This window comes from Diaphorina citri, unplaced genomic scaffold (genome assembly GCF_000475195.1).
Source record: "Diaphorina citri unplaced genomic scaffold, Diaci psyllid genome assembly version 1.1 scaffold555, whole genome shotgun sequence".
NCBI lineage: Eukaryota > Metazoa > Arthropoda > Insecta > Hemiptera > Psyllidae > Diaphorina > Diaphorina citri.
Window position 1 is genome coordinate 267,583 of NW_007377989.1, and position 26,177 is coordinate 293,759.

The 26,177-nt window shown below is 39.1% G+C and overlaps 2 protein-coding genes across 4 annotated transcripts in view; both read left to right on the plus strand.

The window, feature by feature from the left end:
- Window positions 1–738: 738 nt before the first annotated feature.
- Window positions 739–26,177, plus strand: part of LOC103510072 (protein bric-a-brac 1) — a 28,808-nt gene continuing 3,369 nt past the window's right edge. Inside the window, exons 1-9 of the mRNA XM_026824226.1 lie at window positions 739–885; window positions 10,944–11,102; window positions 11,985–12,197; window positions 12,562–12,702; window positions 13,293–13,466; window positions 15,378–15,533; window positions 15,893–16,037; window positions 16,703–16,919; window positions 19,572–19,593. Of these exons, the coding sequence (XP_026680027.1) occupies window positions 850–885; window positions 10,944–11,102; window positions 11,985–12,197; window positions 12,562–12,702; window positions 13,293–13,466; window positions 15,378–15,533; window positions 15,893–16,037; window positions 16,703–16,919; window positions 19,572–19,593 (1,263 nt within the window). The 5' untranslated portion in view covers window positions 739–849. The remainder of the gene's footprint in view (window positions 886–10,943; window positions 11,103–11,984; window positions 12,198–12,561; window positions 12,703–13,292; window positions 13,467–15,377; window positions 15,534–15,892; window positions 16,038–16,702; window positions 16,920–19,571; window positions 19,594–26,177) is intronic.
- Window positions 20,410–24,155, plus strand: LOC113467799 (mediator of RNA polymerase II transcription subunit 15-like). Of its 3 annotated transcripts, none has more exons than XM_026824225.1 (5): window positions 20,410–20,459; window positions 21,148–21,238; window positions 21,367–21,483; window positions 22,754–22,888; window positions 23,020–24,155. In XM_026824225.1, the coding sequence occupies exons 1-5, from the start codon at window positions 20,434–20,436 to the stop codon at window positions 23,074–23,076; spliced, it is 426 nt and encodes a 141-aa protein (XP_026680026.1). In that variant the 5' UTR covers window positions 20,410–20,433; the 3' UTR covers window positions 23,077–24,155. The 3 variants fall into 3 exon arrangements, with proteins under 3 accessions (XP_026680026.1, XP_026680024.1, XP_026680025.1); XM_026824223.1 differs by having other exon boundaries at window positions 22,754–22,776; window positions 22,905–24,155; XM_026824224.1 differs by lacking the exon at window positions 20,410–20,459 and adding an exon at window positions 20,567–20,614 and having other exon boundaries at window positions 22,754–22,776; window positions 22,905–24,155.

Genomic DNA, 26,177 nt, shown 5'->3' on the forward strand with positions numbered 1-26,177 from the left:
AATTCTCCCCCAGGAGACAATTGGCTTGAAGGAATAAAACTGGCTTCTTAAGACATCGAAATTGCTTGGATTTTTTTAGCTTAATTTTTTGGAGGAAGTTTAGAACATTTTTTTGGATCATTATTTTGGGGTGCTTTTTTTGCCTCTAATCTTGGCGTTCCGTCCGCCACTGAGAAAGTAAGAGAGAGGATTCTAAAGAGAAAGGGCGAAAACAATTTCTTTTCATCTCCATTCCTCCTCTCTCTCGCTCAGTGCTCCATTTCCTTTTTCTAATATTGTTTATTCATTCTCTATGTTCAGTCTTGTTTCTCGTCTCTCTCCCTTTACTTTCTCTCGTGCGTTTTACTCCGTTCTTCTTTTAGAGAAAAAAATATTAAAAAAATTAAATAAAAATTTACACTGTGTTTAAATTAAAATTTTCTCCAAGGATAAGAATTTTACAATGTTGATAAATTTGAATTCTTAACGGACTTTTGAGTGTTTAAAATTATAACGGACTTTCATCCCCCGTCCCTCCCCAATATTGTTTATTCATTCTCTATGTTCAGTCTTGTTTCTCGTCTCTCTCCCTTTACTTTCTCTCGTGCGTTTTACTCCGTTCTTCTTTAAGAGAAAAAATATTAAAAAAATTAAATAAAAATTTACACTGTGTTTAAATTAAAATTTTCTCCAAGGATAAGAAATTTTACAACAATGTTGATAAATTTGAATTTTTAACGGACTTTTGAGTGTTTAAAATTATAACGGACTTTCATCCCCCGTCCCTCCCTAAGTGGAATTGTTTACATGGAGTTCTAAGCGCGGGAAATCCGTTTAGGCGTTTCAAAAATTGCTAGCTTCAAGCGTGCGATGGTTTGGCGCCAAAATTTCTCGAAAATGAGGCTGGTAAGTTTGGCAACAGCGTGGCAGGAGAGCCAATCAGAAGGGAGGATTTGAAAACTGTAACTGTCATAGTGTCATATTCAACAGCTTAATTATAATATGGACATGCAAAAAAATGTATACTAAAAGCGGTTTGGCGCCAAAATTTCTCGAAAATGAGGCTGGTAAGTTTGGCAACAGCGTGGCAGGAGAGCCAATCAGAAGGGAGGATTTGAAAATTGTAACTGTCATAGTGTCATATTCAACAGCTTAGTTATAATATGGGCATGCAAAAAATGTATACTAAAAGTTTCTTTCTAAATTTTCAAAATTTATTCTAAATTTCAATAAATTTGATTAATTTTAATTGATTTTTAATCACGTTAATTATAAAGCTCTTTCACTATTATTAAATTATGTGCCTAATAGGTATTATTAAAATTATTATTTATATTGCTTTCTAAATTTTCAAAATTTATTCTAAATTTCAATAAATTTGATTAATTTTAATTGATTTTTAATCACGTTAATTATAAAGCTCTTTTCAAAAGGAGTTTTCAAAATTCACTATTATTAAATTATGTGCATAATAGCTAATAGGTATTATTAAAATTATTATTTATATTGAGGAAGGGGCGTACACTTAAACGTCCAACCATAGAGCCTTTTTAGTTTTTACTTTTTATTCTGAGACATAAAATGGCTTGGCCCAAAAATCACAAGAACATTTTCGAAACCTAGGTGAGGAAAGCAGCCTTAGTTGAATGTTGCTAAGATTTAGACCTTAGTAACATTCAGCTAAGGCTGCTTTTGATGTGATATTGGTGTAGACTAGTGTAGGATTAGGAGTGACAGAAGACAGTACCTACAGTCTACAGTCCAATCAGTCCATAGTCCCAACTTTATCCCCTATCTCTCCTCTTTCTTTCTCTCTCTCTCTCTTTTTACTTTTTATTCTGAGACATAAAATGGCTTGGCCCAAAAATCACAAGAACATTTTCGAAACCTAGGTGAGGAAAGCAGCCTTAGCTGAATGCTTTTGATGTGATATTGGTGTAGACTAGCACTAGTGTAGGATTAGGAGTGACAGTAGACAGTACCTACAGTCTACAGTCCAATCAGTCCATAGTCCCAACTTTATCCCCTATCTCTCCTCTTTCTTTCTCTCTCTCTCTCTTCTTCTTCTTCTTCTTCTTCTTTTTTCTCTCCCTCCCTCCCTTGACCTCTCTCTACCTTCTATTTCCATCTGTTTATCTACCTTCTCTATTTCTTTTCTCATTATATCCCTTCTCTCCCCTTCCCTTCCTCTTTTTCCTTCTCTTTCTCTCCACTGTCTATTCAATTCTTTCTCTTTAATCTCCCTTCCCTCCATCCCTCTTTCTTTCTTCGTTCCTAATCTCGTTCCTTTCTTATCCTCTTCTAAGAACAGGATTTCTTTTATTTCCGAGTCTTCCCTTTTCTTATTTCTTAGTAGAGAAGCTTTATCTTTATCTCTCTTTTCTTTGTTCAGATTTCCTATCTCTTTCTTTCTAAAACTTTATCCCTCTTTTCTTTTCTCTCTCTGTCTCTCCCTTCCCTTTTGCCATTTCTTTCTGTTTTATATCTCTTTTCCTCTTTTATCTAGAGCTCTCTCTCTCTCTCTCTCTCTCTCTCTCTCTCTCTCTTTCTTACCTCCTTTGTACTTGACCACCTCTCTCTCCCTCCTTTTTTCAAAATATATAATATGTACTTCTCTTTGGTTTAGCTCCCTCTTCTTCCTTCTTTCCTTTTCTTTGCTACATTTCTCTTTCTGTTTCCTTCTTTCTTTAAACTTCTCTCTCTCTCTCTCTCTCTCTCTCTTTCTCGCTGTTTTGTGTTCCCTCTATCCTTTTCTTTCTTATTGCTACATCTATACCTCTCTCTCTTTTTCTTTCCTCCTTTTATAATATCTACCTCTCTCTCTTTCCTTCCTCTCTCCTCGCCCTCACTTCTCTTTTAGTCTATTACTTTTTCCATTTCATTTCTCTCTCTTTTATTGTATTTCCCTTCTCCCTCTCTCTCTCTCTCTCTCTCTCTCTCTTTTATGTTATTTCCCTTCTCCCTCTTTCCCTTTCTCTCTGTCTTTCCCCCCCCCTCTCTCTCTGTCTTTCCCTCGCTCTCATTCTCGTTTATTTTTTTTCCTGTGCTACCTTTTTCATATCAACCCATATTTTAAGTTCCCTATTTCTTTTATCTTTACATATTTCTCTCTCCCTCCTTCTATTTCTCTCTCTCTCGCTCTCTCTCTCTCTCTCCCTCCCTGCTCTTTTATCTTCTCCTCTTCTTCTTTTTTTTTACTTTCGCTCTTTGTTTTGCTTATCTTCGTTTGTACTTCTTCCCCCCCCCCTCTCTCTCCTTCTCTCTTCTTTGTTCTCTTCTCTTTGCACCCCATTTTATTTTATATCTTTCCCTTCTACTCTCTCTCTCTCTCTCTCAAATTTCCCCCCTTTAATTTTCTCCGGTTCATTCTCTCTCTACCTCTCCCTCTCCTTATCTCTCCTTAATGGGGACTTTTGAGACAAGAAAAACTGTTTTTACATGTATTTTTCCTATGGCGCACATTAAAAGTGGACACACTGTATAGTGAAATATAGAGGTTCTCTGTTCAGAAGAAGAGATAAAGAAAGACATTCTCTCTCTCACTCACTCTCACTGTGTTATTCCAATGTAAAGAGAAAGGAAGAGAGAGAGAGAGAACATAATAAGAAGAAAGTATAAAGTAACGGGCAAAATAGAATTTATACTGGATGGTCGTGGTGGTGCGATATCTGAGAGTCCGGGGTTCGAATCCCGGTGGGGAAAGAAAAAAGATTAGGTACATACTTTAAACTTTAAAGTAATGCTTCAAATAATAAACATGAAGACTAGAGGACGCATTTTTACTTAGGTACTTGCTAACATGTTTTACTTTTACTTGCTAACATGAAATTCGTTAATTGGTTTTTGGGCGCATTGGGCCTTCCAGAGCTCCTTGGCTGCCTCAAGACTAGACTAGAGGACGCATTTTTACTTACTTGCTAACATGTTTTACTTTTACTTGCTAACATGAAATTCGTTAATTGGTTTTTGGCCTTCCAGAGGTCCTTGGCTGCCTATTGATGTCTGATCTCTGAGGTTCCTTGAAATAGAGTACAAAAAACACTTCGATCTAAAATTTCAAATGGTAGGTAGATTGTACTAGTGGATTTGTGTGCCCATACTGCCACACTGTATGGAATTACAGATAGATCAAATATGTATATTCAGGTTATTCATCCTCTTTGTGTTTGAGATATTTCTTGATAACAAGGAAAAGTAGAACAGTATCACAAGCTGACTTACACTTACCTACCGTATATTATAGTTGACTTACACTTACCACTACTTATAGGTACCTACTTACACTACCACTAGCGACATCTTGTACCTGCATAATATATGTAAAAGGTACATACGTATGTAATTATGTACCTACATTATACTATTTCGACCAAAATCTCTTTACAAACATTTGCCCATCATGTTATAATGTAAGTACATATTGGGTATTTCAAAAAAAAAAAAAAAAAAAAAAAAATTTCCCCCTCATTTTTAAATAAAATAAAATTTTGTTTTTTTAAAAAAAAAAAAAAAAAAAAAAAAAAAAAAAAAAACTAGCGAAAATTTTGGCAAACACATTATTTTCCTTTTATAGAATACAAAAAGAAATGAAGTTTGATCAACGTTGGAGGTTATTGCCTATGGCATTCTTTACCATACCTATAGGATTCAGCTATAGGAATAGGTACCTAGGTGATTCAGGTATGTTCACAGGCTATTAAGAATCTCAGCAAGATATCAAATTCTCTAATTAGCTCATAGCCTAATAAGCCCAATAACAATAGGCCTACCTACGTCACAATATCGCATTCCTATGAAATCCTATATCCGGAAACTAACTACATACCCATACCTAAATAACTAGAGAGAATACGTAGAGAGTTAGGTATTACAAAAAGCATGCCTGGTACGTATGCTGGGTACCTGGGTGTCTGGTACCAATAGTGCTGCATCTGTGGAGTCTAATAATGCAGAAATTATTATTAGAATAATTGTTGTCTATAATTAGAATTGAGTGCAATTAGAATATTATATTTTGGTATAATTAGAACATCCAGGCTCCCATGGCTCAGTATAGCATTGCACTCGACTTGCATCTTCCGTTCCCACTTGCCGTCCGGAAAAAAAAATCGTGTCGTGTGTAAGTGGGAACACTCTCATTTAAATTATATTGCCTACAGGACATTTTGTGTCGTTCAGGAAAAAAAATGAAACCGTCCACATTGTCTCGATAACATAGATTCACCTCATCGATCGACGGCTGTCGACTACGGTTCTATAGGTATTGCTCCCCGCCTGTACTTCCCGCCTTTGTTCTCTATGTTCCCTCTTTGTTCAAAGCCTGAACCACCCTCTCTCTCTCTCTCTCTCTCTCTCTCTCTCTCTCTCTCTCTCTCTCTCTCTCTCTCTCTCTCTCTCTCTCTGTCTCATAAATTTCTACAAATGCTAGAGCTAGCGTATGCTCTCTCTTGTCCTTCTCTCTCTCCTCTCTTGTCCTTATCTCTCTCTATTTTCTCTCCCTCCCCTCCTTCTCGTTTTAGGATCTCTTCATCAGATGTAGTGGTGTAGAGAAGAGGGGGTTAAAGGGGTGTTGACCTTGAAGTGTACAGTTTTTCTGATCCCCACCGGGAATCGAACCCTGTCACTAAGTCGTCTAAATGCTCAGAGCAGAGCATGTCCTCTCCCCTCTTTGGGATTTCTTCATCAGATGCAGTTGTGTCGGGAGGAAGGGCAGTTAAGACGTGACGACCTTGAATCCCGATGGGGGATCGTAACCCTCCGGGAATCGTGTGTTCTGTGTCGGAGCATGTTCATCCCTAAGTATGTCCCTCATCAGATCGATGAGAAGAGATATAGGTACCTTACACAATCATCAATCATTATCGTAATTGGTAATTTTGGTAATTGGTAATTGGTAATCGTAATGTTATTATTTCCAAGTAATGATGCTGAAAAATCAGAAAATCCGGAATTCCATCATTAGTAATGACATTACTAATGATCATGTAAGGTACCTAATACAGTATCTACTTCCCATTTAGGTGGTGGGTCAACACGAGAAAACCTTGTTATTCCTTCCAATTCCTTATCTTTTAGGAAATCTAAGCAGAGCTTTTAAGGATGTGTCCGTTTTCATCCAGTCTCCTATTTCGTATTTGACTCTCTTTGTTTATCCTTCCCCCTCCACTGGTTCTCTCTTTCTCTCTCCCTTTATTATTTTTCTCAATTTTACCCTCTCTCTCTCTCCAGCTTCCTCTGCCCTTTTTGTATTCTTTTTTAGTATCCCCTTTTTTATGTTGGTTCTCTCTTTTCTTTTACTCAGGCAGGCTCCTTTCTTCTCTCTCTCTCGCCCCATCTTTTTTGTTATTTCACCCTATTTTTATACGTCTTCTTTTATTTTTCTTCTTTTCCGTTTTCTTCTTCTTCTTCTTCTTCTTCTTCTTCCGAGTCTTTTTTTTCTCAATTTTCTTTTTCAACTTCTTTTCTTCCCCCCCCCTTTCATTTTCTTAATCTTTTTCCCCATTAGTTTCTTCTTTTTCTTCACTTTCTTATTATTTTCTTCTTTTTTCCGTTTCCTCTTTATCATTATTATCCCTCTGCTTGTATCTTTACGTTTTCTTTTAATACAGGCTCCTTAAAGTCCTTAGCATCCTTCATACGCTTCATAATTCGGTTATTGGTTGTCATACGGGCCTAGTATTCAAAGATCTCTCTCTCTCTCTCTCTCTCTCTCTCTCTCTCTCTCTCTCTCTCTCTCTCTCTTTTAGTATACAAAGATCTCTCTCTCTCTCTCTCTCTCTCTCTCTCTCTCTCTCTCTCTCTCTCTCTCTCTTTTACTAAATTCATAAGAATAGCAATGTTGATGTTGAGATTGTTGAGTAGCTGCATCGTTCTATTGCGGGGTGGCAATGTGGCATTTCGTATTCAACAGGTGATAATGATAAAGGCAACGTGGTTTCTGTTGATAATGTTATTGAAGTTGTGACTTCATGTCCATTTCGTTGCCTTCTGTCTATCAGGAGGGAAAATATTTTTTGCTTCCGAGGTATCCGGAAGGGAATATGCAAGACTTGTATTTTTTCTTTGTTGTTATTTCTTCATTCCCTTTAGTATTTTTCTTAGTTTTCTTGATTAAGAAGTTCCTTCGTGTTACCTATGGTTCGAATATTGCTTGGTTAATCTTCTTTGTTTATCTGGTTCCTGCCCTCCTGTCATTTCTAATATTCCTTTTCCTCTATGCCACTTCCTTTTATTATTTCTTTACTTCTCCTGTTACGTAAGACTCCTTCCTGCATCTCTAGTGCTTGTTTCACCCTCTCTTATTTTGAATGTTCTCCATCTGTCTTTAGTCTCCCTTTTTTTTAGACTCCCTCTTGGTTCTTTTTACATCTTTCCCCTTTAGTGTACCTATTTCTTTACTTCTCTTGTGACTCCTACTCTTATGCACGCCTCCTTCCTCCTTCTCTCCATTATTTATATCACCCTCTCTTAGGTATTTTGTAAGTTCTCCATCTGTCTTGAATTTCCCTCTTTCCTTTCAAGTCTCCCTCTTAGTTCTTTCTTTATCTTTCCCCTTTACTATACCAGCTATATCTGTTTCTTCTCTTGTGTCTCCTACTCAGGCTCCTTCCTTTTTCTCTCCATTATTTATTTCACCCTCTCTTATTTTATAAAATTCTCCCTCTCTTATATTTTATAAATATTTCTTTTTAGTCTTGTTCTCGTCCCTTTTCTCAGCGTGTTTTATTCATTCTTTGTGTTGTCAGTTCCCCTCGAGCCTCTGTGCGCTCTCCCTTGTTTTTTTCTACAATATTCTACTTCCTTTTTGTTTATTTTTAGATTTATTTTTGAGTCCGTTCTCATTTTTATTTTTCGCTCATGTTGGATTTCTTTCATATTTTTATTTTTACGTTGCTAAAGTGTTGTTTATTCCAACATTTTCCATATCTCTTGTGTAACCAGAATTTGCCGTTCGCTTTTGTGCTGATATTCGCGTCGATTTAGAACTTTCGTTGTTTTTAGCCCCTTCTGAACTGAACATTCTTATGAAATATTTGAGTTCAAGAAAAAGTTACTAAATTTATCATTTTAAGACCGGCCGGCCCAGTTGAGATAATAAAAAACCATGAAGAAATATCGCTGAAATCTTGACTTTATACCTATTTAAATTATTTATTCAAAAATAAACCCAGTATTTTTGGACTGACGTGACGTGAGAGTGAACATTTCGGAAGAGGAGGAGAAAAAGGGGGAAAAGTGTAAACATTTTAGCGCGGGATTTCCCGAGGATGCGACTGGTAAGAAAAGAATTGGGGGAATGGGGAAGGGAGGACCTTTTGGGGGAAGGGGATCTGTTGGGGGGGTGATAATCGTCATGAAGACATGAGGTTTGTGGGGGATTGGGGAGACAGATGGTGTTAAAGGGCGAATTAAGGGGGGAGTGATGATGGCGATGAAGTCTCGTTTATTTGAAAAGTCCCAAGTAGGTATAAGTACCTACTCTTTTATTCAACAAGTTGAGGTACAGATGGCAGCGTCATCTTGCAGTTAATAGGTTATGGGATGGACTTCTAAATGCGGTATTGCGGGGTTGTGGAAAGAAAACCTGATCACTTTTGAATTTCATGATTTCCCATGGAGCCTCCTTCTCTCCATTATTTATTTCACCCTCTCTTATTTTATAAAATTCTCCCTCTCTTATATTTTATAAATATTTCTTTTTAGTCTCCCAGTCCCTCTTATTTCTTTTAAATAGTATTCTTTCCCCTCTACTATACATATTCCTTCTCTTGTGTCTCCTACCCTTATGCACGCCTGCTTCCTCCTTCTCTCCATTATTTATTTCACCCTCTCTTATATTTTATAAATGTTGCCTCTCTTATATTTCCTTCTTTTCTGTTTAGTCTCCCTCTTGGTTCTTTCTTTATCTCTCCCCTTTACTATATAAGTATATACCTATTCCTTCTCTTGTGTCTCCTACTCTTATAGGCTCCTTCCTCTTTCTCTCCATTATTTATTTCACCCTCTCTTATTTTATAAAATTCTCCCTCTCTTATATTTTATAAATATTTCTGTTTAGTCTCCCTCTTAGTTCTTTCTTTATCTTTCCCATTTACTATTCCTATTTCTTCTCTTGTGAGTCTTGTGACTCCTACTCTTATGCAAGCCTCCTTCCTACTTCTCTCCATTATTTATATCACCCTCTCTTATATTTTATAAATGCTCCCTCTCTTTAAATCTCCCTGTTTTCTGTTTAGTCTCCCTCTGTATTTCTTTTAAATATTTTTCCCCTTTACTATACCTATTTCTTCACTTTTCCTGTGTCTCCTACTCTTGTGTAAGGCTCCTTTTCTCCATTATTTATTTGACCCCTCTCTTGTTTTATAAACGTTCCTCCTCTTTGAATTTCCTTCTTTTCTTTTTAGTCTCCCTCTGTATTTCTTTTTAAACATCTTTAATACCCTTTAGTGTACCTATTTCTTCTCCTGTTATGCAACTTCCTTCTCTCTTCTCTCCAGCACATTTTTCACCCCTCTCTTATTTTATAAAATTCTCCCTCTTTTTCGTTTTTAGTCTCCCTCTCCCTTTTCTTTTCATATCTCATCCCTTGTACTTCCTCTCTTCTCTTATTTTATAAAATTCTCCCTCTTTTTCGTTTTTAGTCTCCCTCTCCCTTTTCTTTTCATATCTCATCCCTTGTACTTCCTCTCTATTATTACTTTCATTTCACCCTCTTCTTTTGTGTGCACATTTCCTCTCTCGTCTCCCTCTTCTTTAAAAGTCTCCCTTTTTCATATTTTTTGTTCTCGTCCCTTTTCTCAGCGTGTTTTATTCATTCTTTGTGTTGTCAGTTCCCCTCGAGCCTCTGTGCGCTCTCCCTTGTTTTTTCTACAATATTCTACTTCCTTTTTGTTTATTTTTAGATTTATTTTTGAGTCCGTTCTCATTTTTATTTTTCGCTCATGTTGGATTTCTTTCATATTTTTATTTTTACGTTGCTAAAGTGTTGTTTATTCCAACATTTTCCATATCTCTTGTGTAACCAGAATTTGCCGTTCGCTTTTGTGCTGATATTCGCGTCGATTTAGAACTTTCGTTGTTTTTAGCCCCTTCTGAACTGAACATTCTTATGAAATATTTGAGTTCAAGAAAAAGTTACTAAATTTATCATTTTAAGACCGGCCGGCCCAGTTGAGATAATAAAAAACCATGAAGAAATATCGCTGAAATCTTGACTTTATACCTATTTAAATTATTTATTCAAAAATAAACCCAGTATTTTTGGACTGACGTGACGTGAGAGTGAACATTTCGGAAGAGGAGGAGAAAAAGGGGGAAAAGTGTAAACATTTTAGCGCGGGATTTCCCGAGGTGGTGAGTGAGGGGGGGGAGGGGAGGGGGGGGGGGGGGGGGGATTAGGGAGACAGATGGTGTTAAAGGGCGAATTAGGGGGGAGTGATGATGGCAATGAAGTCTCGCTTATTTGAAAAGTCCCAAGTATAAGTACCTACTCGTTTATTCAACAAGTTGAGGTACAGATGGTAGCGTCATCTTGCAGTTAATAGGTTATTAGATGGACTTCTAAATGCGGTATTGCGGGGGTGTGGAAAGAAAACCTGAGGAATTAAAAGGATGCAACGGTGATGAGATGGTATCGCAAGCCATAGATCACTTTTGAATTTCATGATTTCCCACGGACCCTACTTTTCTCTTGGGAAGACTTCGTGGACCACTTGAGACCTTCGCGAACCGCCGGCGCTCCGCGAATACGTAATTATTGTGGCTTACTCTTTATCCATGTAGCAATTAAAAAAAATAAAAAATAATAATAAATGCTCCGTTTCGGATAGAGGATTTCCTTCCTTATTCTATTAGGGTTCTGATTTCTGGTCGACTTTCACCAGTACACTTTTGATATGTTGCCTGTTGCATTTCACAAGTGAAATGAACGATTTCTAACCTGGGACCTGTTTTCTCTGTTTCAGCCCAAAGAGATCGCGATGGCGGGTGCCAACCAGCACTATTGCCTGCGCTGGAACAACTACCAGTCCAATATGACCTCGGTGTTTCATCATCTGCTCAGGACCGAGGCCTTTGTCGATGTGACTCTCGCCTGCAATGAACAGTCACTCAAAGCTCACAAGGTAAGGGATTCAAAACAATTAAGAATTGGAGCAGTTGCATTTGGTAGGACCTTCACAAAGTTACTGAGAAATCAATCAAGAAGTTGCATTTGGGTAAAATTTATGAATAAAACGTCGATTTTTTCGTATATGTTGTGAAAATTTCAAATCTGAGGTCAAACCTCCAAAAAAGTAGCTTTAAAAGGTCGAAAATTCAATTTTTATTTGCCGTTCTATTGAAAAAGCTCAAAGACTAGTGACGTCAGAGTTGATTTACCGGTATTTTTAAAATCGATTTACCTCCGAATCTAATAGAAGTCGTAGAAGAAAAAGAAAAATTCCCTTTGTTTCTCATTTTTTTTGTGTCACTCAAAGCTCACAAGGTAAGGGATTCAAAACAATTAAGAATTGGAGCAGTTGCATTTGGTAGGACCTTCACAAAGTTACTGAGACATCAATCAAGAAGTTGCATTTGGGTAAAATTTATGAATGAAACGTCGATTCCTTCGTAAATGTTGTGAAAATTTCAAATCTGAGGTCAAACCTCCAAAAAAGTAGCTTTAAAAGGTCGAAAATTCAATTTTTATTTGCCGTTCTAATAAAAAAGCTCAAAGAGTAGTGACGTCAGAGTTTAAGATTTACCGGTATTTTTAAAATCGATTTACCTCCGAATCTAGAAGTCGTGGTAGAAAAAGAAAAATTCCCCTTGTTTCTCATTTCTTTCTGCTCTTTGACTTAGAAACCTCACTCAAGTTAGCGCAACTGCTCTATTGTATGAATCAGAGAACGACGTGCATTTATGTTTTGTGTGAACGACTAATATCTAAATATGAAAGTTCACAAAGTTACTGAGTCTACCATCAATGAACGACTAATATTTTTAATTTTATCATTTCCCCCCAGGTGGTACTGTCGGCGTGCTCGTCCTACTTCCAGAAGCTTCTCATTGAGAACCCCTGCAAGCACCCCACCATCATCATGCCACAGGACGTCTGCTTCACGGATCTCAAGTTCATCATAGAGTTTGTGTATAGGGGAGAAATAGATGTATCCCAGTCTGAGCTACAGTCCCTGCTCAAAACAGCCGACCAGCTCAAGATCAAAGGCCTGTGCGAGGTAATATCACTACTAAAACATATACAGACCCATATTTATGATTTTATGAACAAAAATTACTTGTTCCTACATAAGTCTAGACTGAAGTAAGTTTGCTTCATCGATCAACTCCAAACAACGAATAAGTGTCAATAATGAACTCTTGAGTGGGAAGGTAACGACTAGGCGAGGTTAACGCCAGAGGCGTTCTCTACTTTGAATCTGGAAGTTGGTGGTTCGAGTTCAAGTCCAGTCATGAAATTTAGCGTAGTTTATTAAGCGGGGAATTACATTTATGACAAGCATTTATGCTTAACACAATTAAAATTCCTCCTATAACTTCTTTTTTAATGGTTCTTAACATTTAGTTTTCGTTTTGTCTCAGGTTCCAGAAGAGAGTCGTAATTCGGGTGATCCCATGGCATCGGCCACGGCTGAAGTCCAACCTCTCGAGCCTCTTCATCATCCTTGCACCTCCACCACAGCCTCACCTCCATCTCAACATCACACCTCACATCATCAACAGGTACGACACTATTATTTCTTCTTGTTGTTTTTACTTATTGTTTCGAAATTAATCAAGGTTAAACCGTATTTTCTTATGTGACTTTTTTTTTTTAGTAATCATACGAAATTTCTCTTTGAACGTAATGGCGCCGCCACACCCGCTGCCAGTCCAAACTATTTCAAAGAGAAATTTCGTATGATGACTGAAAAACAGTCACATGTACTTTCCGATTCTATGAGACAGACATGAAGACATGATACCTGTCGGTTGGAGGGATTGGGGTTTAAAACTCTTTGAATGCCCAAAAATAGTATCGCTCCTTCCATGTCCCCCAAGAGTTTGTATTTACAGATAATTTTGTATGAAATTGTTGTCTGTGTGTAGAGCACAAATTTTCGTCGGCGCGATATTAAACACTTTGTCAACTCAATGTTGGGTACTGTATACGTGTAATCTGTAAAAATGAGGAAAATGACCTAATGGTCAGTTCCTGCCAATCGCTATATGGAGAGACTGGAGGTAAAAGACTGGGAGGTCAGCTTAGAACAAGTTGTTCCATTATACCAACAGGTTAGTACATATATGTATCTCTATTCTATTATTAACAGGAGGGTGAAATGCAACAGCAGCAGCAGCAGAATCATCAGCCGGCCCCGGAGAATGGAAAGCGAGCTTCCACAACACAAAGACAACATCACGCCAAGAGGAAGTACACACGACACGAGAACTCGCACAATACTCCCGCCCAGTCCTCGCCCACTGCACATCAGATTACCTTGAAGGTGAGTCGCAGTTTTAGACTCTCTAAAAATGTTTGTCGTGGGGAAATGGTCTAATGAAATGAGGGAAATGGTCTAATGATCAAAAATTCCAACATTTGTAACAACAGACTGTAAATGTATAAATTACAATCGGGGGCGAACTTTTTCAGATAGCTTGAGGACGATATGACCTCCGTTGTTAAAAAAAGCCTGTAAACTGGTAAGCAGATCAGTCTCAGTGCAAATGTCTACAATGATTCAAATCCCAGTTGAAAAAAAAAAAAAAAAAAAAAAAAAAAATTTAAAAGAAAAAAAAAAAAAAAAAAAAAACATTGTAAAGGAAAGGCAGACCAAAATTGAGTCCAAAAAAAAAACTTTTCTCTTATTTCTTCCTCTCCTTTTCCCGTGTTCAGACAGGGTCGTTGTTTCTCGTCAGCCTCTCAATCAGCCCTAACTAGGGTGATTGCTTTGGGCTGAGATTTGGTTTTGGCTACAAATTTTACGAGTGGATGCCCTTCGTACTCAACCTTTGCTATTTCATTAGCAAGGGAAATTTAGACTCTAATTGTCTAACGGCTACAAATTTTACGAGTGGATGCCCTTCGTACTCAACCTTTGCTATTTCATTAGCAAGGGAAATTTAGACTCTAATTGTCTAACTTGATTAAAACCGGGCAAACTTTATCACTTATCAGATAGATTGGAGGGTAAAGTGCCTGATTTGTAAGCGTTAGGTCGAGGGTTTGATTCCCGCCCGGGGAGAACTAAAGTCTAAACAGATGAGGTTCGTTCTTGGGACGGCTTCTTGCTTTATTTAGACCATTTTAGACTGTCGAATTAGGACATGTAGTCCCTTTATCTAAACAGTTTAATATTCTTCTTCTTTGCCTTTTCCCGTGTACAGACGGGGTCGGCGTTTTTCGTCAGCCTCACAATCAGCGACAGGGTGATTGCTTTGGGCTGACAGTTGCTTCTAGCTACAGGTTCCCTTTTCCCATGTTCAGATGGGGTCGGCGTTTGTCGTCGGCCTCTCAATCAGCTTTAGAGTGGCGCTTTTGAGGCCAACTGGTTTTGGCTGAACAAAATTTTCCGAGTGGGATGCCCTTCGCACTCAACCTTCGCTATTGATATAGCATAAGGAAATTTGGACTAAAATTTGGACTAGTCTACTCCCTGTTTATAGTCCCCTAGCTAGACGCTGATCTACTCTCTGTTTATGTTCCCTCAGCCAGACCTCCAAAAATCTGAATCCCTATAGGTAACTAATATCTCCCTCTTGTTATGTTCACAGCAAAACACCCCTCAACCTCAGTAAAGTGCCTGATTTGTAAGCGTTAGGTCGAGGGTTTGATTCCCGCCCGGGGAGAACTAAAGTCTAAACAGATGAGGTTCGTTCTTGGAACGCCTTCTTGCTTTATTTAGACTATTTTAGACTGTCGAATTAGGACATGTAGTCCCTTTATCTAAACAGTTTAATATTCTTCTTCTTTGCCTTTTCCCATGTACAGACGGGGTCGGCGTTTTTCGTCAGCCTCACAATCAGCGATAGGGTGATTGCTTTGGGCTGACAGTTGCTTCTAACTACAGGTTCTGGCTTTACGAGTGGATGCCCTTATTTACATACTTATTTTATTTTATGTATTTATTTTTACAGAACGGCCAGCATTGTATGACCATCACGGACGCGGGTGATCATCAGGGCGGGCTCCTCAATCGGGTTTTGGACGGTGGACGGCCCCTTCTCTTCACGACAGTCCACTCAGCCTCACCCTGAGGTTTCTCCCCACACTCCACCACACCACTATCTCCACACTGCACACCACTACTACTACTACTCCTACTCTCCGCCACATTACCATCCCCCTGCGTCACCATTACGAGTGGATGCCCTTATTTACATACTTATTTTATTTTATGTATTTATTTTTACAGAACGGCCAGCATTGTATGACCATCACGGACTCAGGCGATCATCAAAGTCTCAAATCCTCCAACATAGTCATTCTAACCGAGCCCCCGCCCACCCACCATACCACCCTAATGATACCTACCTCTGCCCATTCCTCACTCACTACGCTACAAACACAGGTCAGTTGAGTATCCGTCATTTTGACTGAATTCTCAGGACTTTTTCTGCCCATAAGGTTCTTTCTCGGCTTCTCGAAACGGCTGGCTTCCTCCTATCTTGCCCTTTTTGTCTCTTCAATTTCGGGACGATAAGACCTTCGTAGTTACAGTTTCTTTTATTTTTTTTTTAAGAAAATCGGATACGATCTTAGCTTCCTATAACCCTATTTTAACTCGGTCTCTTCTTGATCTCTTGTGTGCTGCGTCCATTTTTGTTTATTACTCTTTCACTGTGTCCTATAAACTTTTTTTTCCTCGGAACTGCGTTGCATTACTTCGAGACTGCATAACCCTAACCTCAATCTTTTGTCTTATCTCAGGTTGTGATTGACGGTTCAGAAGTGGACATGGGAGAGGCTACTCCAGCAGGGCCTACCGCTACGCCAGTACCTGTGTGTACTCTGGAGATGTCCCAGCAAACACAGACCTCTCAGCATGCGTCCCCTAGACACCGCGATATCGCAGGTAAATTACACCCCCTCAAAATAATGATATTAGACTCTTAGTATTTTAAAATGATAGTTTCATCTCCGTTTTTATTTCGTAGCAATGAAACAACTGCTACATTATACTCTTGTGGTCCGTATCGTAGCATGCCCATGGCGTAGTATGCCTCTCATCACATGGGCGAGAAGAGACACAACACTTCCCATTTAGGTGCTGGGTCAACACGAGAACACCAGAAAGTAACCCGTTGAAATATTTGCAATCGAAAAAAAGGGCAATTTTTCCTTGATGGTGGGATTCGAACCCGGGACCTTCTGCATGGCAAGCAAGCGCGTTACCACTGGGCTAACCGTGCCTCCCATTGTTTGGGAATCGAAAGCGGTACCCTGAAATATGATGACACAACACTTCCCATTTAGGTGCTGGGTCAACACGAGAACACCAGAAAGTAACCCGTTGAAATATTTGCAATCGAAAAAAAGGGCAAATTTTCCTTGATGGTGGGATTCGAACCCGGGACCTTCTGTATGGCAAGTAGGCGCGTTACCACTGGGCTAACCGTGCCTCCCATTGTTTGGAAATCGAAAGCGGTACCCTGAAATATGATACCTATTTATACTTATGGTTTGCCTCGTCCTATTTTATCTATAGGCTAACTTTATCGTCTCGTCCTATTATTCCAGTGGGCACGTCCGGTATACCAAGGGGCAGACGGGGTGGAGGAGAGGACGAGGAGGATTGCAAGGTCAAATTCGAGACTCTCCACTCCATGGAGCACCAATCAGATCATCTGGACATGTCCAGTACCGATGAAGAACATACCATGCACACTATGATGATCACACCTGAACTACTCGGTCTGCTGCCTTCCTCTTCCTCGAACCATTCCGATGGAGGTGAGTATACCCGCAGTTCAATGAACTATAGACCTTTTTATTAGTACTATTCAATGAAGAACATATCATGATGATCACACCTGACTGAACTACTCGGTCTACTGCCTTCCTCGAACCATTCCGACGGAGGTGAGTACACCCAGAGTTCGATGAACCTTTGTCATTGATCACAAAATCTCAAGACAACTTCCAGTATATTATCTACAATCGTACAGGCAGGCACTATTTAAGAAGAGGTTTAATAGAGGGAACTGTACAGGGTGTCTACCAGACTGGAAAACCGGGAAAAGTCAGGGAAGTCTGTTTCTTTCTTTCGCGCCTCCCTCTCCCCCCTTCCTCTCTCTCTCTTGAGACCTAGGTTAGACTGCTGAGGTAAAAGGACTTTTCAGTCCTATCCCAGCAGGATTAACATATATATTCTATTCTAGAAAGCTTCTCGCAATTTAAACTCATTTTTTTTCAACTAAAATCCCCCAGGTGTCTCAGAGACGGACAAGGCGGGCTCACTCACCGTAACCAAGACCTGGACTCACGAGGACATGGATGCTGCGCTCGAAGCTCTTCGCGCCGGCCAAATGAGTCTGACCAAGGCCTCTGTATCGTACGGCATACCGTCTACCACGCTATGGCAACGGGCCGGTTGTCTTTCCCACATGCCACCATACAGCCAGATTTTTCGCCAAACGATTCCCTCGGGAATTCGCATTATTTATTTCACTTTTCATTAATAATATATGTTTTCCAGGTTTAAGTTTTCCCTTCGGAAAAACAGGTAATTTTCCTTGGGAAATTTAGGGCTGGGGCCACACTCAAAGGTCAAACTATGATTAACTTTAAATCTTGGATTAGGGAATCTGATTGGTGAATTTCAATATTTTTAGCCAATCAGATTTACTTAATCCAAGATTTATTTTATTTTTATTAGTTTAATCTCTAAGTGTGCTCCGGGCATCGGTAAACTGAACTTTTGTCTATCATTGGGATAGTTTTTCTTGACCTTCCTTTATAAACTCTTGTCTATTGAGGCAGTTTTGGCACCATAAAGTGATTCGTACTGATAACAACAATCATGACCATTTATTTCTGAGATCCCTAGAATCGATTTTTTTGGTAAATATCATTGATTCAGTAGAAGTTTACCTAAGAAAAAAACGAAAAATCTTACAATGAATATCGTAATTTTTTGTGTACCTACCTCTATTATGTACCTTTGATTGAAATTGTTATTAGAACGTTCAATTTTATGTCTCTCTCTCTCTCTCTCTCTCTCTCTCTCTCTCTCTCTCTCTCTCTCTCTCTCTCTCTCTCTGTCTCTCTCTCTTTCTCTCTACAAGTACTCAAGTGAGTAAAAAGTGGGGAGTGTAGATTTGTTCTTGGAACAGAAGTTAAAAGATATTTCTGATAAAGAGTAATACTGCTAGAGGGTGGTATATAAACAGCACTTATAACAAATACAACATTTTTTATTTTTTCGATGATCGATGAGAAGAGAAAAGAGATACAGTACTTCCCATTTAGGTGGTTAGTCTGGTTAGTCAACACAGGAAAATCTTGTTATTCCTTCCAATTCCTTATCTTTTAGGAAATCTAAGGAGAGATTTTGAGGATATGTCCTTTTTCATCCAGTCTCCAATCCCGATGGGGGATCGTAACCCACCGGGAATCGTGTGTTCTGTGTCGTAGCATGTCCATCCCGTAGTATGTCCCTCATCAGATCGATGAGAAGAGATACAGTACTTCCCATTTAGGTGGTGAGTCAACACAGGAAAACCTTGTTATTCCTTCCAATTCCTTATCTTTTAGGAAATCTAAGCAGAGCTTTTAAGGATACATCCTTTTCATCCAGTCTCCTATATATTCCGTATTTGACTCTCTTTGTTTATCCTCCCTCCTCCACTGGTTCTCTCTTTCTCTCTCCCTTTATTATTTTTCTCAATTTTACCCTCTTTCTTTTATATTATTTGCTCTCTCTCTTTCTCCCTCTCCAACTTCCTCTGCCCTTTTTGTGTTCTTTTTTAGTATCCCCTTTTTTTATGTTGGTTCTCTCTTTTCTTTTACTCAGACAGGCTCCTTTCTTCTCTCTCTCTCGCCCCATCTTTTTTTGTTATTTCACCCTCTTTTTATACGTCTTCTTTTATTTTTCTTCTTTTCCGTTTTCTTCTTCTTCTTCTTCTTCCGAGTCTTTTTTTTCAATTTTCCCTTTCAACTTTTCTCCCCCCCCTTTCATTTTCTTAATCTTTTTCCCCATTTTTTTTCTTCTTTCTCTTCACTCTCTTATTATTTTCTTCTTTTTCCGTTTCCTCTTTATCATTATAATTTATAATCCCTCTACTTGTATCTTTACGTTTTCTTTTAATACAGGCTCCTTAAAGTCCTTAGCATCCTTCATACGCTTCATACCCTATTCGGTTATTGGTTGTCATACGGGCCTAGTATTCAAAAGATGTGGGTTGAATATCCGGTGGGAGACGAAGACTCATGAATCTCAATATTCGCTGGGTCGCGGATTCGAATCCCACCCGGGGCGGACTTTATCCTAAACAGATAAGGTTAATTCTCTCCCGGAGATAACTTCATTCTGAACGGACAATGTTCGTTCTTTGAACGACGGGCTTTCTCCTATCATGTCCTCTCTCTTATTTAGGGACAATAAGAGTAATAAGACCTCAGTTGTTACAGTTCCCTCTGTATCAAATCTCTCTCTCTCTCTCTCTCTTTTTCTCTTTCTCTCTATCTATCTATCTCTTTCTTTTTTTATATACTAAATTCATAAGAACAGCAATGTCGATGTTGAGATTGTTGAGTAGCTGCATCGTTCTATTGCGGGGTGGCAATATGGCATTTCGTATTCAACAGGTGATAATGATGAATGCGTCGAAATGCTTCGTGTAATATACACACTGGCGTGCTCAGGCCGGAACTTGGCCTGGCGCACTGCCGTGCGCCTAGATACATATTTTTAATTTTATCATTTCCTCCAGGTGGTACTGTCCGCGTGCTCGTCCTACTTCCAGAAGCTTCTCATTGAGAACCCCTGCAAGCACCCCACCATCATCATGCCACAGGACGTCTGCTTCACGGATCTCAAGTTCATCATAGAGTTTGTGTATAGGGGAGAAATAGATGTATCCCAGTCTGAGCTACAGTCCCTGCTCAAAACAGCCGACCAGCTCAAGATCAAAGGCCTGTGCGAGGTAATATCACTACTAAAACATATATAGACCCATATTTATGAACAAAAATTACTTGTTCCTACATAAGTCTAGACACTCTAGACTGAAGTAAGTTTGCTTCATCGATCAACTCCAAACAACGAATAAGTGTCAATAATGGACCCTTGAGTGGGAAGGTAACCACTAGGCGAGGTTAACGCCGGAGGCGTTCTCTACTTTGAATCTGGAGGTTGGTGGTTCGAGTTCAAGTCCAGTCATGAAATTCAGCGCAGTTTTTATTAAGCGGGGAATTACATTTATGACAAGCATTTATCCTCTAACCCGACACCTTGGTCCGAGGATGCTATGGTGGATGCTCTGGAGGCAGTCAGGTAAATAGAATAGAATATACCTCATTTATACTGCCAGAACGAGACTGAAAAGACCCTTTACTTCCGCAGTCGAAGCAAGTCTAGACACTGTCAGAATTTACTAACCCGACACCTTGGTCCGAGGATGCTATGGTGGATGCTCTGGAGGCAGTCAGGTAAATAGAATAGAATATACCTCATTTATACTGCTAGAACGGGACTGTAAAGGCCAGTTACTTCCGCAGTCGAAGCAAGTCTAGACACTGTCAGAATTTAGTACGAAGACGATAGATCGTGCCGAAAGAACGAATTTCCTTTGAATCTATCTGACAAATTTCATCGAAATCGGCGAGTAGCTTATCGCCGAACAAACCAGCCCCATAATACCGACACTGCTTGACTGTTCAGATTTATTTCAATTTCTATATTCCTGCACGGATAATATTCGTTCTCGGAACGGCTGGCTTTCTCCTATCCTGTCTTCCTTCTCTCTTCGATTTCGGTACGATAAGATCTTAGCATTCCCTCTACCAAACCTCTTAACACGGATAATATTCGTTCTCGGAACGGCTGGCTTTCTCCTATCCTGTCTTCCTTCTCTCTTCGATTTCGGTACGATAAGATCTTAGCAGTTACAGTTCCCTCTACCAAACCTCTTAAAAAAATCTATTTTAACATTTTTAACTAACAAAATCTTCTCTTCTCCCAGGATGGGTCAAATGTCCATCAACCAGGCAGCGATTCATTTCAATCTCCCCTACTCATCCCTATACGGCAGATTCAAGCGAGTCAAATACGAGGCGCATTTTTAACTAACAAAATCTTCTCTTCTCCCAGGATGGGTCAAATGTCCATCAACCAGGCAGCGATTCATTTCAATCTCCCCTACTCGTCCCTATACGGCAGATTCAAGCGAGTCAAATACGAGGCTGATCACCCTGAGGGAGGAGACGGGTCTATTATGGAGGGACATGAGGGACATCACTCCTCACCTCCCTCTAATCAGTCGCAGAGCTCACAGCAGAGTCACCATACTACCTCACAGGTGAGTCCAGAGTTATTATTAGTGTTATTATTTTATTTTTATGGCTACCCCCTACCACTCTTTTGTTGCCCTCAATGTCCTAATATTTTTTTTTTTTTGTGAAAGTTTTTTGAGTTCTCGATTTCTCCGCCAGGCAGTATAAACAGAGAATAGCCTAGTTAGCTTGATTGGTAGCGCGTCTGCCTTGTAAGCGCTAGGTTCGATTTCCGCCCGGGGCGGATTTTATGTTAAACTTCCCAATCACATTCTTCTATCAGTAAAGCCAAAACTTCGCTCAAAAAATGTCTTCTAACCTCCATTTAGCGAAGACCAATGAGTGCTCCCCTAGCCAAAGAACTGAAAATAAGTATTCACTGTTGAATGTTCATTTTAAGTGCTCCCTTAGCCAAAGGACCTACTAAAACGAAAGAGCTTGTTTAGACTGCGGGAGTAAAGGGACTTTTCAGTCTCATTTCAGCAGTATAAACAGAGTATATTTTATTCTAATTTGTTTTTGTTGTCCTTGTGTGTGTATGCTCATCTTGTAGTATTGGATACGACCTGTGGAGTATAATACTGTGATCAAACTAGAGAATGCGCTCTGATTCTCAAATCACTAGAATTCCTAGACACTAAAACAACGTACCAAGTACTTGAAGATATTAGAGGGTTTTAAGAACCCCTGGATGAAATTATACATATTGCTTTTTTTATATAAAGCCGACCATACTTTATAGTCTCTTGAACATGGTCCAAATTTGGTGAGTTAACTGTGGGGTTAGGGGGCTTTTAAATGTTGTCTTGAGGCTTTAAAGGCTAAAATGTTGAATGTTGGTTACGGTGCTTAATGTTGGTCTTGATTAGGGGACTAAATATTCGAATTCGGATTTTTTTTTTTTTTTTTTTTTTTTTTTTAAGGAAATTTTCAGTCCTAGGTAGTCAGTCACTAGTCAGCAAGGAATATAGAAGTTATCTTCGTCTTCTTCTTTCACTTTGCGATTTTCTCAACTTTATTTGGGGTCGACATTTTCCTCTTTTAGTCTCCCCTTCACAATCCTCTATTCCAGCGATTCCCAAACTTTTTTCTACGCGGCCCCTTTCTAAAGATTTCGAACGCTTCGCGGCCCCTTTTCTGTATTTTAGGTGATCTTCCCGGGGGTCTTGAAGTCATTGGGGGGCAGCGGACCCCAGTTTGGGAATCACTGCTCTGTTCTCCATCCCCTCTCCAGGATAAACTTCTGAATCTCAATAGCTAACATCTCCCTCTCCATCTTACCTACTATGTTCACAGCAAAACACCCCTCAACCTCAACAACAGCAGGCGCAGCCTCAACCCCCGCCTCCGCCACCTCAACAGCAAACCGTAAACATCCAAGCCCAGCACATCACCACCTCACAAACCTCGCACCTCGGCCCTCCCGCCCAGATTATGCTCGTACAGTACAACAGCAGGCGCAGCCTCAACCCCCGCCTCCGCCACCTCAACAGCAAACCGTAAACATCCAAGCCCAGCACATCACCACCTCACAAACTTCACACCTCGGCCCTCCCGCCCAGATTATGCTCGTACAGTATCCGTCTGCCCAGCTCCAGATGTACTCCCACTCCAGTTGAGAACACGGGGTCACCTATCTGCCTTTGTAAGCGACAGGCTAAACACGCTCTCTCCGTGCCAAACGCTGAACTTTTGAAACCTTTCCAAGGTAAAATTTTATATGCCAAAAGCTGCACTTTGAAATCTTTCCCTAAGGTAAAATTTTATATGGACACTACACACTTCGGACGGGAATGCTGAAAATTGAAACTTTTCTTAAGGTGAACTTTTATCAATGGATGGGACACAATTTTGACGTGAATGCTGACGTAAGTCGTTCTTTTAGACATTGCTAATCCAATACATGTTGCAATGGCTAAGAAATGGCTGTTTTATTTTTTACACAGTGACGTTCACCCCTTCTTTTTATAATAATAATTTTTGTCTCGTGAATGAAGTCGCGTTCCTCAAACAAGTGGTAGGTAACTATAGGAGTGAGTGGTTGTCTTTCCCACATGCCACCATACAGCCAGATTTTTCGCCAAACGATTCCCTCGGGAATTCGCATTATTTATTTCACTTTTCATTAATAATATATGTTTTCCAGGTTTAAGTTTTCCCTTCGGAAAAACAGGTAATTTTCCTTGGGAAATTTAGGGCTGGGGCCACACTCAAAGGTCAAACTATGATTAACTTTAAATCTTGGATTAGGGAATCTGATTGGTGAATTTCAATATTTTTAGCCAATCAGATTTACTTAATCCAAGATTTATTTTATTTTTATTAGTTTAATCTCTAAGTGTGCTCCGGGCATCGGTAAACTGAACTTTTGTCTATCATTGGGATAGTTTTTCTTGACCTTCCTTTATAAACTCTTGTCTATTGAGGCAGTTTTGGCACCATAAAGTGATTCGTACTGATAACAACAATCATGACCATTTATTTCTGAGATCCCTAGAATCGATTTTTTTGGTAAATATCATTGATTCAGTAGAAGTTTACCTAAGAAAAAAACGAAAAATCTTACAATGAATATCGTAATTTTTTGTGTACCTACCTCTATTATGTACCTTTGATTGAAATTGTTATTAGAACGTTCAATTTTATGTTGCTAAAATTTTGTCGAAATTTATATTTATTTGCAAGTTAGTTTTCCCCTCGTCATCATGTACACTTGTATAGAATGTGTTTCATAGTCATTATTTTTATTTTCATTTCGACGAAAAGAAAGTTTACTCCAACTGTAGTAATAGAAAGTAAAAATGAAGAGAGAAAACTTCAGCGTCTACAGCTCTGTATCTACCATGTTGGAGTAATTTTTCTGTGCGGATTTACAATTCCCAGTGACAACACACCGTAAATTTAAGTCGTAGTATTGTAGACAAAATCTGTGATATTATTTTTTTGTACTAGGTAAGTATATTTTCAAGTTTATTATATTTTTTCCTCCCCCTCAATTAATTTTTGATTCTTTGAATGGAAATGGGAAGTAAATTTCAAGACCGGTTAATCTAGACTTGGTGGTATTGAAATCAAGGACCTATTCCAGGGTCCTTTCCCATAACACTACAATAGATAATGATTGGACCTTTGAAAAGTTAGCAACGGTTTAGAACAAAGCTTCAGGCTTCCTATTTGCTGAAAAAAGGAAGAAGAAAAAATGAAAATGTTTGAAAAAGAATAAATTTATTGGCCAGTGGCCAGTATTTTATTTTTTACCCAAAGAAGCGTGGGGCACACTAGAAAATTAATATTCAGTAAAAGTCCAAGGAAATAAAAAAAAGGTATTAAAAATTAAAATACTTACACAAAGAAAAGAAATCAAATAAAATAAATACCTAGGTAGAAGGAAAAAAAAAAGAAAATAAATTTCAGAAAAAAATTTGCGAGAGGTTTATTCAAGCTTCCCAGACCTGTCTAGCATGAAGGTTCCCACCCGAATCCCACCCTCGGGACCTAACTTTGGTAGTACTCTGAAAAGTTCAGAAAGAGGAGGAGCCAAATCAGAATCAAGAGTGGGGGAAATGTGTCCTACGCATGCCTCAGAACTTGGAGCTTTCTAAACGATGCTACTGAGCTTTTCACACGATGCTAAACTTGTTTGGTTGGTTCAAAGGCAGTAAGAGGGGAAAATTCCCCCTAGATTTGGGACTAGGCTCCTCCTCTTTCTGAACAAACAAGTTTAGCATCGTGCTGTCAAAGTTAGGTACTTTGGGAGGGCAGTCGGGTGGGGACCTTGTTACTCGTCGGCCTAGGAAGCTTAAAAAAACCTCTCGCAATTTTTTTCCAGATTTCATTTTTCTTATTTATCTATCAATATTTTTTTCTACATATTTTTTCCAATCTTCGAAACATTATTCACCGAACCCAAAGGTCCTGGGGCATTTCTATTCAAAGATGAAAAGACTTCCCTTTTCTCAGCGTGTTTTATTCATTCTTTGTGTTGTCAGTTCCCCTCGAGCCTCTGTGCGCTCTCCCTTGTTTTTTCTACAATATTCTACTTCCTTTTTGTTTATTTTTAGATTTATTTTTGAGTCCGTTCTCATTTTTATTTTTCGCTCATGTTGGATTTCTTTCATATTTTTTTATTTTTACGTTGCTAAAGTGTTGTTTATTCCAACATTTTCCATATCTCTTGTGTAATCAGAATTGGCCTTTCGCTTTTGTGCTGATATTCGCGTCGATTTAGAATCCTACCTCTGCCCATTCCTCACTCACTACGCTACAAACACAGGTCAGTTGAGTATCCGTCATTTTGACTGAATTCTCAGGACTTTTTCGGCCCATAAGGTTCTTTCTCGGCTTCTCGAAACGGCTGGCTTTCTCCTATCTTGCCCTTTTTGTCTCTTCAATTTCGGGACGATAAGACCTTCGTAGTTACAGTTTCTTCTATCAAACTTTTTTTAAAAGAAAATCGGATACGATATTTTAGCCCCTTCTGAACTGAACATTCTTATGAAATATTTGAGTTCAAGAAAAAGTTACTAAATTTATCATTTTAAGACCGGCCGGCCGGCCCAGTTGAGATAGTAAAAAACCATGAAGAAATATCGCTGAAATCTTGACTTTATACCTATTTAAATTATTTATTCAAAACTAAACGCCGTATTTTTGGACTGACGTGACGTGAGGCTTCCTATAACCCTATTTTAACTCGGTCTCTTCTTGATCTCTTGTGTGC

Bases quoted from the DNA above. Each gene is read 5' to 3' on its own strand.
- LOC113467799 (XM_026824223.1), top strand. From the start codon at position 20,434: ATGGTGGATGCTCTGGAGGCAGTCAG. The intron at 20,460-21,147 runs GTAAATAGAATA...CTCTTCTCCCAG, and splicing joins GATGCTCTGGAGGCAGTCAG to GATGGGTCAAATGTCCATCA. The intron at 21,239-21,366 runs GCGCATTTTTAA...GTCAAATACGAG, and splicing joins TCAAGCGAGTCAAATACGAG to GCTGATCACCCTGAGGGAGG.